Raw genomic sequence first — 12,278 nt, 5'->3', positions numbered from 1 at the left:
ACTGGTTATAGCTTATCAAATGTGGGGAAAACAGTGTGTCAAAGTTATGTACAGGAGAATAGAATGTGTATCGAGCAGAAAGTTGCCAATGGTCAAATCACTGCACTGTATTATTTTGCCCGTATTTGGATGTCTAGAGCAGCAGCTTGGAGACAATCTCTGCTGCTTACAATCCAAAGTGACTGTAGCATAGGGATCGAACTAAGCATTTAATGGTGACATGTCCATACATTGCTGTATTTGCATTACTACATTTGCACCTGCATTTATATCGGTTTTACAAATTTTTCTGGGAGCAGGCAAACCCGATAAAGATGAGCGGTATAGACCAAATATAAAAGGAGCTGGTATGCTGGGGACGGGCAGAGCGGTGGGCGGAGGGGCTTCCAAATTATGATGTGTTATTTATATAGCACCTTAATCCAAAGCGCTTTACAGAGCACATTTACATACAATATCACCCAACCGAAATTGGTAGTCATTACAGCAAGTTGTGATGCTGAAATGAATGCACAGATGTAAAGACAAGGTTTCTGAGAACCTAATACATATAAATTATAACGTTTTTCCATTTTGTATGATCCACTATGGTTTGCTACTTTTATACACATTCTGAAAGTTTGTACAATTCCATTTTTCTAGAGAGCCAACAATAACTTGGTTTCAAGCTGCCCATGCGCTTCTAGGTTGCTAATATGAGCGAAGTGGCTCCAAACAGTTTAGATCCGTGCAGCAGGTCTTCGAAATAACCCTTAATCTACACGTATGTAATGTTTTGAACCCGAGGATCAATGATCGGAAACATACTTCCTGGAGGAATACGACCAGCCTTGTCCTTTATTGCTATTTATGAAACTGCGCTTTTCGGCAAAGCTGCCCAGAAAGTGGCTCGTGACCACCCTCGGACAAAGCAGTGCTCTATTAATGTTATTAGTATAGTAACTTAAGCATTCCCTAAATGGGTACGCAAAACAGCGTGATTTGAACAAGATGTCCTTAGAGGAGCTGGAGTAAAGCTTAACAAGCGCCTGTAGAGGAAAAGAGAGGGTATAATAATATCCTGCCATATTCTCAAAGGAAATGAATACAACCTAAAATGGCTTTCTTTTCAATGAAATACAGCTTCACACTGTGTCTGGAGCTCAGAAAATATTTGTTCAACAATGGCAGGGCATGCCTGCTACTCCACCTGTTAGGAGGTTAAAGAGTTCATAAAGTGAGACACTGGTTAAGTTATATTAAAAATCTAGGGGAAGATGGAGAGCATTTAGTGATAGTGTGGTAAGAAAAGTCTGATAAGTAAGAGCATTGGGTGGACCTAGCATACCTTATTTGCCACCAAGTCTGCGTTTATAATGGTCCAGACTGACCACTGTTCACTCTGTTTTAACCAAGTTAGCAGCCCCAAGCATTTGGGAATGTTCATGTTTGTGCAAAGCTTGCTCGCTTGCCTCTTGTGGTTTCACTATTTGACCCTTTCTTAATCCTGTGAGGTATAGTTGTTGTGTAGTTCTGGACAAACTAACGTGGCTTCTGTTTAGCATGACTGTGTACACTGCTTTTCGGTCGGCTTGCATGCCTGCAGGCCAATTTTAATAAAAAATCTTTGTTTATTGTACAGGGCTCCACACCAAAGCTGAAGGATCTCGCTTACTTGAAGAATCAGTTGGAAGGTTTACAGCGGCGAGTGGAGGAGGAAGTGCATGCTGGTGTGGCCCAGGTACTGACCAGCAACAGAGTTCCTTGCGTCAAAGCTATGTTTTGGCATTTGGTGTGGTATTTTCTGGTTGGGTAACATCTATTTCATCTCATCGAGCTGGAATGGCCACTAATACACACACACACACTGTTGCAGAATTCATTTTAATTAAAGCACTGCCGCTGTTCTTCCTAGTACAGTTTCCTTTGTTGTGCAATTTGCGTTTTCAGGTATGAATTCTCTAATGGCTTCTTAATGCAATTTTGCCTTTTGCATTTTTTACTTATAAATTTGGATCCTGGGCGAACATCCAAATGTGCTTTTGTAGAAGTCATATGGTTAGAGGTGTAACTACTTTTACCATTTTAAATCTAGAGGCATTAAAGTAGAGTAATTGTAAATACTTCAGGGTGAAAGCTCAAGCAGAAGTAGTGAACACATTCCAACCTAGATGTAGTTTTAGAACAGCGGATCATGAGATCAAACTTGTCTGGGGTAGGGCAGGATAGCAAAAATAGTTCTTAAATGTATGGCTTCTCCCAAGAAAAAGTGGCGAGGCAAAATCTGTAACCGAATTCAACATGGTCTGGGATAGACCAGAGAAAGCAGCGTTTGTTGTGCTGCAACATGCTGTGAAATGGGTAGACCAAATTGGTCTGCAACCCACATGGGAATCCATATCTTTGCCGACTCTCTCCCAGACAGTGAATTAATTGATATTTACAGCATTGCAAAAACGTTGTTGATGCTATATATAAAAACAAGTTAGCATTATTTGTGTAGTCTTTCTTGCAAATTGTTACATGTAATGTAAAGAAGTGGTCTTATCACGGTGCAAAAATTCAAATTGCAAGCTACTAGCCAGCCATAAAAAAGTAATGTGCCACCACAATTCTATACATATACACACAAGTCGTACTCATCCAAAAGTGAAATATCTCTAGCTAGTGGCGAGTGCAACATGTTTGCCATGGTTTTATATAGCGCCCTTTTTCTCCAATAATGCTGGCCTCGATCCGCATGGCATTTAAAAAAAAAAAAAAAGAAGTGGGGTTTGTAAGTTGAATAGTGGGAAGGCAGATGTGGGGCAAACCTGTGCTGTTGATGGATACAGATCGGAATTACTACCCGTTACCCGTGTGCCAATATGAAAATCTGTGTGGTTGGTGCGGAACATGACAGGTTAGCTGTATGGACAGCACCTACGTTGTGAAGATCAGAAATTGACAATGCTTTGATGAGACCACAAAATCGGTTCTAGTAAATCCAAGGTCGAGGCTAAACTTGCTAACACCGTGTGTGGAGCAAAACCATTTAGTCTGAAACCTTAAGCTCCATATTACAGAAGCTTTGCAGTGTATTTTATTTTGTTTTGCACTGGGGAAGTAAATTCCATGATAGTTGTGTACCGCTTCTTTTTGCACTTGAGCATTTTCTTTTCTTTTTGCCACAAACCAAATACGCTATGAAATTGCTCTCGACTGTTGCAAAGGTTCCTCTTTCCAATGAATTTGACGCCTATTCCCAAGTGGCAAGCCTCCTTGTTACCCGGCTTACTTAGGCCAATTCATAACATTGCATATGATTGCAAAGAGACTTCAGGGTATCTAGTTTGAAGTCTGAATTTTTAGTGCTGTCCTCCAGAGCTAGGTTGTTACTTAATGTGAGTTAACCCTAATTGTTTCTTGCTTTTTTGCTCAGATTTGGATCGGTTTGGATTTACATACAGTAATGGAACACTGTGCCTTGCTTTGTTGTTCGGATTTGGATTTATATACAGTAATGGAACACTGTGTATCTGCGAGAAGTCCAGGAAATATTGTTCAATTCTTTATAATAATGGTGGCAAACATACTTGTTAGAGATCCATCTGTTTTTCCAGTATTTCGTTGTTGTCTTTGGTTTTCTTTTGTAGTGAAGCCGATTTAGTCGTATGCCTTTCTCCTGCTGCCTTACCGTTTCAGGATTTGCAGTCACACTCTGAAGTGTCAAGGCTTTCTGCATGCTTCTTGGGTTCAGGGTTAGTTATGAGACTGCGGTCAAGGCTTTCACCTCCCTGTTTTAAGCATATAGGTGTTGTGGGCAGACTTTTCAGTCTCATCGTTCTGTCCAGGTGACTCCCAAACTCCAACCGACTTTCTGTTATGAGGCCGGTTTAATGTAGGTCAGTGCCCCTTCCTTTAGTCTTCCATTGGTTTTCTTTCCTTTTGCCAGTTTTCTCATTCAGTGATATGTTCTTTAGTCTTTTATCTGGTTCTGTTGTTACCACAGGCTACTGGGCACGATGTCACCTGTGAAGTTGGATTATATTCCCAAAGAAAGTTCTCTGGGATATTCTATTTAAAAAAAAGTTCATCCAACTGGACACAGTTTTGAACATGAAAATGAAGACCAACAATGTACAGATTAGTTTATTCGAAAAATATACTTCTAGTTATATAACGTATGCATTTGCATAATAAAACAACTGAGGTGTAATCCACACAAAATGACACAGGGTATGGCGATACTCAAATAACTCGACAATATATATGACACTAAACAACGCATTTAACATAATACAAGTACTTTGTTTTTTTTTGTATCATTATGTACATTTCACCAAATAATATTGCATGTTGTGTTTGGCAGCAATCCTTTTGAATGATATAAATATTTGACAAAGCAGGCTATCTTGAGATTTGAGTTTCGCTGTACCGCTTAGCATTTACAGCAAAACTATCATCTAGACTGTTGAACTTTTCATCTAATATTAACTTGTGTAGTTCTGTTTTTTTTTTTTAAAAAAAGGCAAAACGTCCTGTAAATCTTAGTTTGCAGTTTGTTATTCTCAAGTTGTGTGTGTTTCAACCACCTAGTGGAGAAGCTTCAAGACTGGGTATGATTTTAATATTTTATTTCCAAAAGTATGAAAACTAGCAAACCTCTGCTACTTGACACATCACAATCTGAATTGAAAAAAGATTGCAGATCCATTCAAGATATACTGTCCTCTTTAGCAGGTGGACATCGCCTCAAAGAAAAGGACAGTGCAATTAAACTCCCAAAGCCATCGGCAAGTTGTATTGCCAGTGTGATCTTAATAACCACCAGCTCCAAAGATTTGGACAAACGATGAACCGTAAAGACACCTGGAAATGTATATAAAGGTTAACGAGTCTGGGCTCCTGAATTTAATGAGGGTATCCTACACCGAACTTACCACTTGAATGTTTATGCAGTACTTCGGACCCATCTCCAAATCGTGCTCCGAGTTGCCATTCTTGTTCTGGTTTCCGAAGTTTCACCCCTAAGAGTGACTACAACACAAACTATGCTTAAATGTGTTGTGGATTGCGTCTTTAGTCTCGGTTCTTCCGGGACATATGGAGATGTGTTAAAACATGTATGTCATTCAGTGTCTGAATGCCGTGGCTACCATGAAAGAGCTAGTCATGTGGTGTATACAATTGCTCGGCAGCAATCTTCGTATAGCAATTCAATATCGGAGAAGCGTATACATGCACCCAAAAAAAAGTACGTTGCCATATCCTGAAAAGTTTCACATGTTTCATTTTGTATACCAGAGTTGCCTCCATATTAGCAGCGGGAATTAAAGATATGACAGTACAGACCGGTCATAGTACTCGTATACTATCCAATACAAAAATAACTTCGACTGTTTTAATGTAAACTGAGGCTGTCATTTATATGAAGCGTGTTGGGCATTTTGGATGCCCTTTTCCGTCTTCCAGCATGCTAATGGCTTCTCCTAGCAACTGGGATTTGGGTGGATATGAGACATTTTATTTCTTTCATCTGCTGTCCGGTCTAGATTCGTTTTCCCATATCTGGGTGAGTTGTTATCCCCACAAGGTTTGCCACAACCATGCTTTGGCTGCTTTCTGAGATTCAGCAACACCGTGCAGCTCATTTGGGGAGGGCAGTTTGTCACAGTACATAGCATCTGATGAGGACAGGTCCGTCCAGTACGTCATTGATTGTGCCTTCCCATTTTTATTTCTTGGCTGCAAGATTTTGCTCATGTTGGATGGTTTCTTGTGACATCTTATGTTCCCTTACATTGCCTGCTCTTACACCTTACCAGGGAACTTTTTCAAGCTGCTTGAACATTTCGGACCGTATTTTCCATTTACTTCAAATTGTTTTAATGTAAGTGGGTCTTGCATAGCGTGACTTGTTTCATTTGGTCAGCCACTTGTTGCTTAGTTATGTAAGCTAGGGTTGGATAAAAAGTTGATTCAGTAAAAAAAAAGGTTTTGGCAAAACGACTAATCGAAAAAATAACTGGATGAAACCCCATAGAACCTGTGTCTGCATACGGTGGAAAGATGGAGGATGAGTTGCAAGATTTTTGCACTACTAGTACGGCGATAATCCCAATACTAAAGAAGTGTGGGTCATAATCGTCCATATGACTACACTACAATAGTAGTGTAGTCATTGCATTGGGCATGAGGTCCATAGGGCTCCAGTGTAAATTTTCATTTGTGGTTCCTATATAGAACACTGCGTTGGTTCTGTTAGGCACACTTGTATGCAGTACCCTTAGGATGCACTACAACAACCCTGACCTCCTGGCAATAGCAACCCAACCTTTGGTAGAAGTCTGTACTACACACGTTGGTAGTTTGGACGAGTATCCAGGCTTATCTCAAGGGGGGTTAATGTGAGCTGTAGGGGAGTTGGAGATTCACAGTGACAGGTATTCAAGCAAACACTTAACACACAGGGTTTCTTGATAAAACAATTGTTAATTTATTTACCAGTCAGTTAATGTAGGCCTTCTTCAGAAGGGAGCACTGTAAAATACCACACAAATATACTTCAAAACTATACACTCTCTTAAATTCAATCAGTAATTACCCATTTAGAATGGCATACAGCAGAGACCTAAACCCACAGTTATCTTCAATAGCTAGGGAGCTGTTGACATTAATGTATTACTGTTGGCATTCAGAATTAGTTAAGAGCAAGTCAAAAGGGAAAGATTATTAGAGCAAACAAGATACCACAAATATTTCCTAAGCGGGCAAATGCTTTCAGATCCCCCAATAAGTCATTCAGTTAAAGGCTAAGCCAAAGTCAATAGGCAAGAATATATATGGGCGGAAGCGCTTCTTTGAAGGCAAGTAGAAAAGTCTTTGCACAATGTTTCAGAAGTCTTTGAAGAAAAAGATGAATCAATGTAGGGCCACAAGCTGTTAGACTTGTGAGTATTAGAAGATGCAAGCAACTCTACAGCAAGAGCTAAGTTCTCTTAGACTTTGTACAGTACCCTTTTAAAATGAAGAAAAGCTGCAGCGGATTACTCCTGTTCTTGTGCAGGTCTCACTGTTCCTGGGCATCAGTCGCGGGGACAAGAGAGAGGATGTCGGGGGACTCCTGCACAGCACTGGGACGGTCAAAACTTGCAACTGGCAAACTTCGCTTTCAGTGGCTATTCGGTGTTTCAGCTCCTTGTGTCTGCCGCAAATAGCAACACCGCTGTTCTGGCTGTCGAGATGGACTTTCCTTGCTTCTGTTGTCCCGAACTCTGTTGAGGGGGCTTGGGTCAGTCCTGCTTTCTGAGGGTCTGGAGGATCTTCCTGGAGCTCTTGGCCAACTTTAAAAGCAACGCACACAAACTGGTTTTCCTCTCCCTGGCTCTACGGTTTCCAGCAGCAACTCTGTGGAAATTCTACCATCTCTGAGAAGGATCTCCATGTGGCTTACTTTGGCGTTGATTGGTCCCACCAACTCAAGGGGGAAAAGTCGTCCTAGCAGGGGCTGCTATGTCGATGCAAAATTGGCGTTTCAGCACAGCAGCAGGGCTTCACCGGGCAAACCAACGGTCCAGGAGTTGCAGCAGGCGTCTCCTTCAAGTTCTTCTTCGGTTCCTTCGTCCAGTGGTCGACTCTGCCTTCCAAGCCAAAAACTTGCCTTTTATACAGTTCTCTCCCTTTCATTCCAGATTTCTGCTGCCCTTTTCACTAGCCCCAATACTTGCACACCCGACACCACCGCCCCCTGTGTCCTACACTTCTCCCAGTGACCTTTGGAAACTGCTCCCATTTGAATTCTGCCACTCATTCTCTTACTCTCCCTATGTCCTTTCTCTTTTAATTTCCTTGGTGATTAGCTAAGACTATTCTAACCACACACTCTATATAGCCCAGGTAAAGTGTCCAGGGCCGCCACCGTCTCCAGTGTGTCAGTAAGGACTTGGATTTGTCTAATGGCCCCATTGGAGACCAGCATACTTGGTGTTTGCCTCATAATTCTGTTGCAGTGACTAAACAGGATATTGTCACAACATTGGCCCCCAAGCACTCAGTCTAAAACTCCTTGTGCGTGAAAGTGGAAGACCAATGGATTTATAGTTTGCTGAATTTGAGCCTCTGACTGTGCTTACAAAAAGTAGGCGAGCATGGCCTGACTAGAACAAGGCTGGATTTTAAATTGATGGGAGGTATTTAGCTCTTGCCTCTAGCCTCGGAGAGCCTTGTTAGCTTAAAACCAGACTACTACCAGGCGCTACCTTGACTCCCCATGTCAACTTGTGCCATACTTTCATACATTTGTAATATTAATAATGTATGCTTTGTAATATGGATAAGGGAGAATAAAGGACACACCTAAGATGTTTAATTCATAATGGACAAAAATGCGTTCGCATGCTGCAATCTAAATCGTGCTTGACATGCAACTTACCGACCCCCTGGTTTCGACTGTGGTAGCTCCTGCTTACCTGGTGATGCCTAATACACAAAAGCTACTTCTAGCTCAGTGTTGGGTAAGATTTTCATAGCAATGCTAAACTGTCAACCCCTAAACATTTTGCTTTTACTGGTGGATTCAGAATCCTGTACTCTTTTTATGTTGTCATTTTTAAGACTCTCCATAGTGTCTTTTAAAAGTTATCCTCTGACAACATTTTGGCAATAAGTGCCTATTGTTGCTCGGTTGCCCTATGGGCTCCCTTTTGAACTTTCGCTGGCTAACCTTGTGAGAACTACAGTTCCCAATGGTAGAAAGGATCTTTGGATCCCTGTTTACATTTTATCAGGTTAGACCAGCTCTCCCCTCCCCCCCACCTTATGTGGAGTGCTGGGGAGATACTGAGTATCCCCTTTCTCATTTTAAATATAACATTTATGTTACAAGGACAAACTTACCTTTAATAGCTGGTGGCAGTGAAGCTTTTTATTAATTTGGTGCACCTTTACTGCGGGCTGTCTGCACAGTCCCCCGGTAAAGGCACCCTTGAATGCTCATTTTACAAAAAATGGCCCAGTCTTGTTTTTTTGCCATTTTATTGTTTGTTGTTCCTTCTCCTGACATCGAGGGTGGGAAATTCCTTTGTGTGATTTTTATCTTCGGCGTGAGTCCTGTGGACTCTCCATCCAGGCTCTAGAGTGTCTGTCAAGGCAGGCTGGAAGACAAGACTGTAGCGTTTTGGACTCCCTTGTTTCCCAACTGTGAGATTCCAGTTGAAACTGGGAGGCTGGCTGTCCTGTAAGGATTGCCAACCCCCCAAGTTTGAATGTTGCAAGGATGTTTGATTGATTGGCTGCATTTCTGCATAAGAGTCCGAACCTGAAAGCTGAATAGATAGTCGACCCCTAGGACCAAAACCGAAGAGGAAGATGAAGAATTTGCATCTGAAATGATTTCCAACGACCGGAGAGCCTCCTGTGTAATTGTAGCATGCTGTAGCTTTTCCTTCCAATCGACCTGGGAACTCCGAAAATGACGACCCAGAGCCTGGTGAGACCCACTAGACTCAAGACCACCTGCATTTTGAGCCATCCCACACCATGCTGCTACCTTGGGGGGGTACAATACCCTGGGACCTCAAGCCATTGTGCGGTGCACAGTCTTCCGAATCTCGCTGAAACTTGCGGGCATCCTGCTGGATCTCCAGAGGCATGATTCCAGTCTGGGAAGTTCCCTCACCAGGGTGCTGGACCTTGCAAATGATGAGAATCTGACCAACGATATTCTGTCTTCTGTGCTCTTGAAAAAGGCCCCAAATCCACAGAGCCGCATCCAGCCGCAAGGAAAACCTTGCCTAGATCCTTCCCCGAGATCCTTGCTGCAAAAGTCCTTCCAGTGTCCAAAGACTGGGTTTTTGGCTGCAGATCCTGAAGTCCTCTTGCTGCACAATCGTCTTCTGTGCTGGCTTGGGCATTTACTTATCTTAAGTCTCTTGTGATTCCTGTGTAGCTTTGGGGTGTTTTCTGTGATTGGGAGTCCTCCCTTCTTTTGCACCTAGTCCCCTGCTGGAATCCTCCTAGGGTGTCTTCTGTGAACCCCCCCGGACCCTCCACTAACTCTGTACTTACTTGTTATAACAGTCTTCCTTAGGAACTCTGACCTTTGCTACTTAAGAACCTATCCTGACCTGCCTGTTGGACACTAGACCCTAGGGACCGCATTCCAAACAACCACCCCCCCCCCCCCCCCCACCCGTCTGCCACTGAGAACTCCTGCTCCAAGAACAAGGGAAATACTTCTGGGACTTTTGCCTAGAAAACAGAATAGGTGTTGAAAAGTTACTTATTTGCAAAAGAAGTTGGTTGGTAACTGTAACACTGTGAGTGAACAGTTACAAACATTGCTTACCTTAGAAATGTTCTGCCATTCTTAAAAGTACATAGAAGGTTGTTTTACTTGCCTTGGAAATGTTTTGCAATTCTGAAAGTATATGTAACCTTTCCTTAGACTGTTTTGCTATTCTAACAAAGTAGATGTAAGGGTATTTTACTCGTCTGTGATTTGGTTGTGGGTTTCACTTCACTAATCCTATTAGTATAAATGTATGAGTGTCCCCAACTGGGTCTTGCTTCCCCCGAATTTACTGTTAGCCCGTCCAGAATAAGTCTGCCTTAGGGTTTACCTACCTACCTATAATAATAAACTTGAGTCATTCATAAAGAGTAACATTGGGGTTTGCTTTCCCTGGTCTGTTTTAGACAGTTTTAGATTTACACCTGCCTGTGGCTGACTCCTGTAAAAAGTGTATAGGTTTTACTTAGCTTGTTCATAACTGTTATCCTATCGCTTCCCTTAGTCTGTGAACTGAAAAGCAACTGTAATTGAATATTACACCCCAAGGTCCAACTCCCCTATAATAACTGTTATAGTGAAACAAATTCAAGGTTCAGTATAAACCTAAAACTCTGATTCAGGATATCAGAAAAGTATATTGTCCAGTTGATATTATATGTGATTTCTTGCTGAGCGTCACAGTACAACTGATAGGGTTTACTACCCTGTTATTACTGAAAGTAATCTAAAAGTAACTATTGGCTGCGTCTTCCCTAGAATTCCTGTAAGGTGTTCCAAATAAGGTCATATGCTTTGTGTTTTTATAATTGTGATTGTATATAATGTGATAGTACTTATTTCCCCCAATATTTATCTGGGTCTACTTTTTAAAATGTATTTTTACAATGCACAGTGTTTCAGTGTTTCTTTGGATCATTTGTGCTAACATTACATATGTACTGATTCTACAGACCTCCTAAACTAAGCCTGGCTGATCGGTCTACGCTACCCTGAACCCAGGTGGTACAGCCCTATGCTAAGAGTGGAGTCTTGTACTGCCTCAGGTGAATTGTTTTACTAAACCCTTAATTGGACTTCAGAAAAACTGTCCTAACACTCCTGGGCATTAAACCTTGATTTATATCCCTACTAGGGCCCTCTTTGCCCAAAATAAACCATTCTCAGACATCGCACACATGCCTATGCAGGCCCAGACACCAAATCGACAGCACACAAATGCCTGCAGAGTTAGTCACCAAAAGGACCTCTCCGTTCCCATGGTGACCCAACCACTCCCTACACACACTCCTGTTGTTGAGGCGACTATTGGATGGGCAAAAGTATGTTGACTTATATTGCTTCTGCAAGATTGCTGAACCAATGACCCACAGACTGTGGTAGTGGCTATGTGTTACGCTCACCTGACTCCCACGGAGGCGCAGGCCTGGTTTGGAGTGCTGTTGCCTCTTCTATGGTGAAGCGCAGGACTCGGAAGATGGACAGGACGGACCCTCAAATCTGGCTTGTCTGGCTCGCAGAAATATCCTTCTGTGTGTGAAAAGGGAGTATTAACAATCTGCGGGATAATGTGTAAGCCTCCCACTCCCTTCTCACTCTCCACGAAACCCTTCAGCGATTCCCCGTGAAGTCTCACCTTAGGGTCTGAAAGGACGAGCTCTCCATCCTGCTTCTGATGCAGGGGCGCGTTGTAATGCAGTTACTTCACTGGATCATGGATTGTAGAGAGTTCAAGTTTGCTTGACCTTCCCGGTAAAGTACTGTGAGAATTCTGTTTATAAGTATGAGCCCAAAATAATAATTGTCCGTTGTCTCTATTTCCGGTGCAGAACAAAGATTCCGAGATGAGCAATAGAACCAACGAAGGAAACTCAGGTGAGTTGTTTGATGAAAGGTTCCTTTAGTGTCCTTGCATTAATGCGCTAATGCTTGTGTCTTTTTTCCCCATAGGGGCCGGGGTTCGGAAATGCCAGAGATATGTCACCGACCCGAAGTGAGAGGTGCAGTTCCAGTAGATATCAGGTAAGTC

The 12,278-nt window shown here is 42.3% G+C and overlaps 1 protein-coding gene across 1 annotated transcript in view; it reads left to right on the top strand.

Moving 5' to 3' along the window:
• Positions 1 to 12,278, top strand: part of LOC138582689 (SLC35A4 upstream open reading frame protein) — an 80,600-nt gene that overhangs the window by 50,823 nt on the left and 17,499 nt on the right. The window contains exon 2 of the mRNA XM_069654240.1: positions 1,622 to 1,720. Coding sequence (XP_069510341.1) covers positions 1,622 to 1,720 — 99 coding nt within the window. The remainder of the gene's footprint in view (positions 1 to 1,621; positions 1,721 to 12,278) is intronic.

The sequence above is a fragment of the Ambystoma mexicanum genome, chromosome 3q, assembly GCF_040938575.1.
Source record: "Ambystoma mexicanum isolate Mex_15411 chromosome 3q, UKY_AmexF1_1, whole genome shotgun sequence".
In the NCBI taxonomy this organism is placed as follows: Eukaryota; Metazoa; Chordata; class Amphibia; order Caudata; family Ambystomatidae; genus Ambystoma; species Ambystoma mexicanum.
The sequence above is the reverse complement of the archived record's forward strand: the minus strand, read 5'-3'. Positions and strand labels throughout refer to the sequence as shown.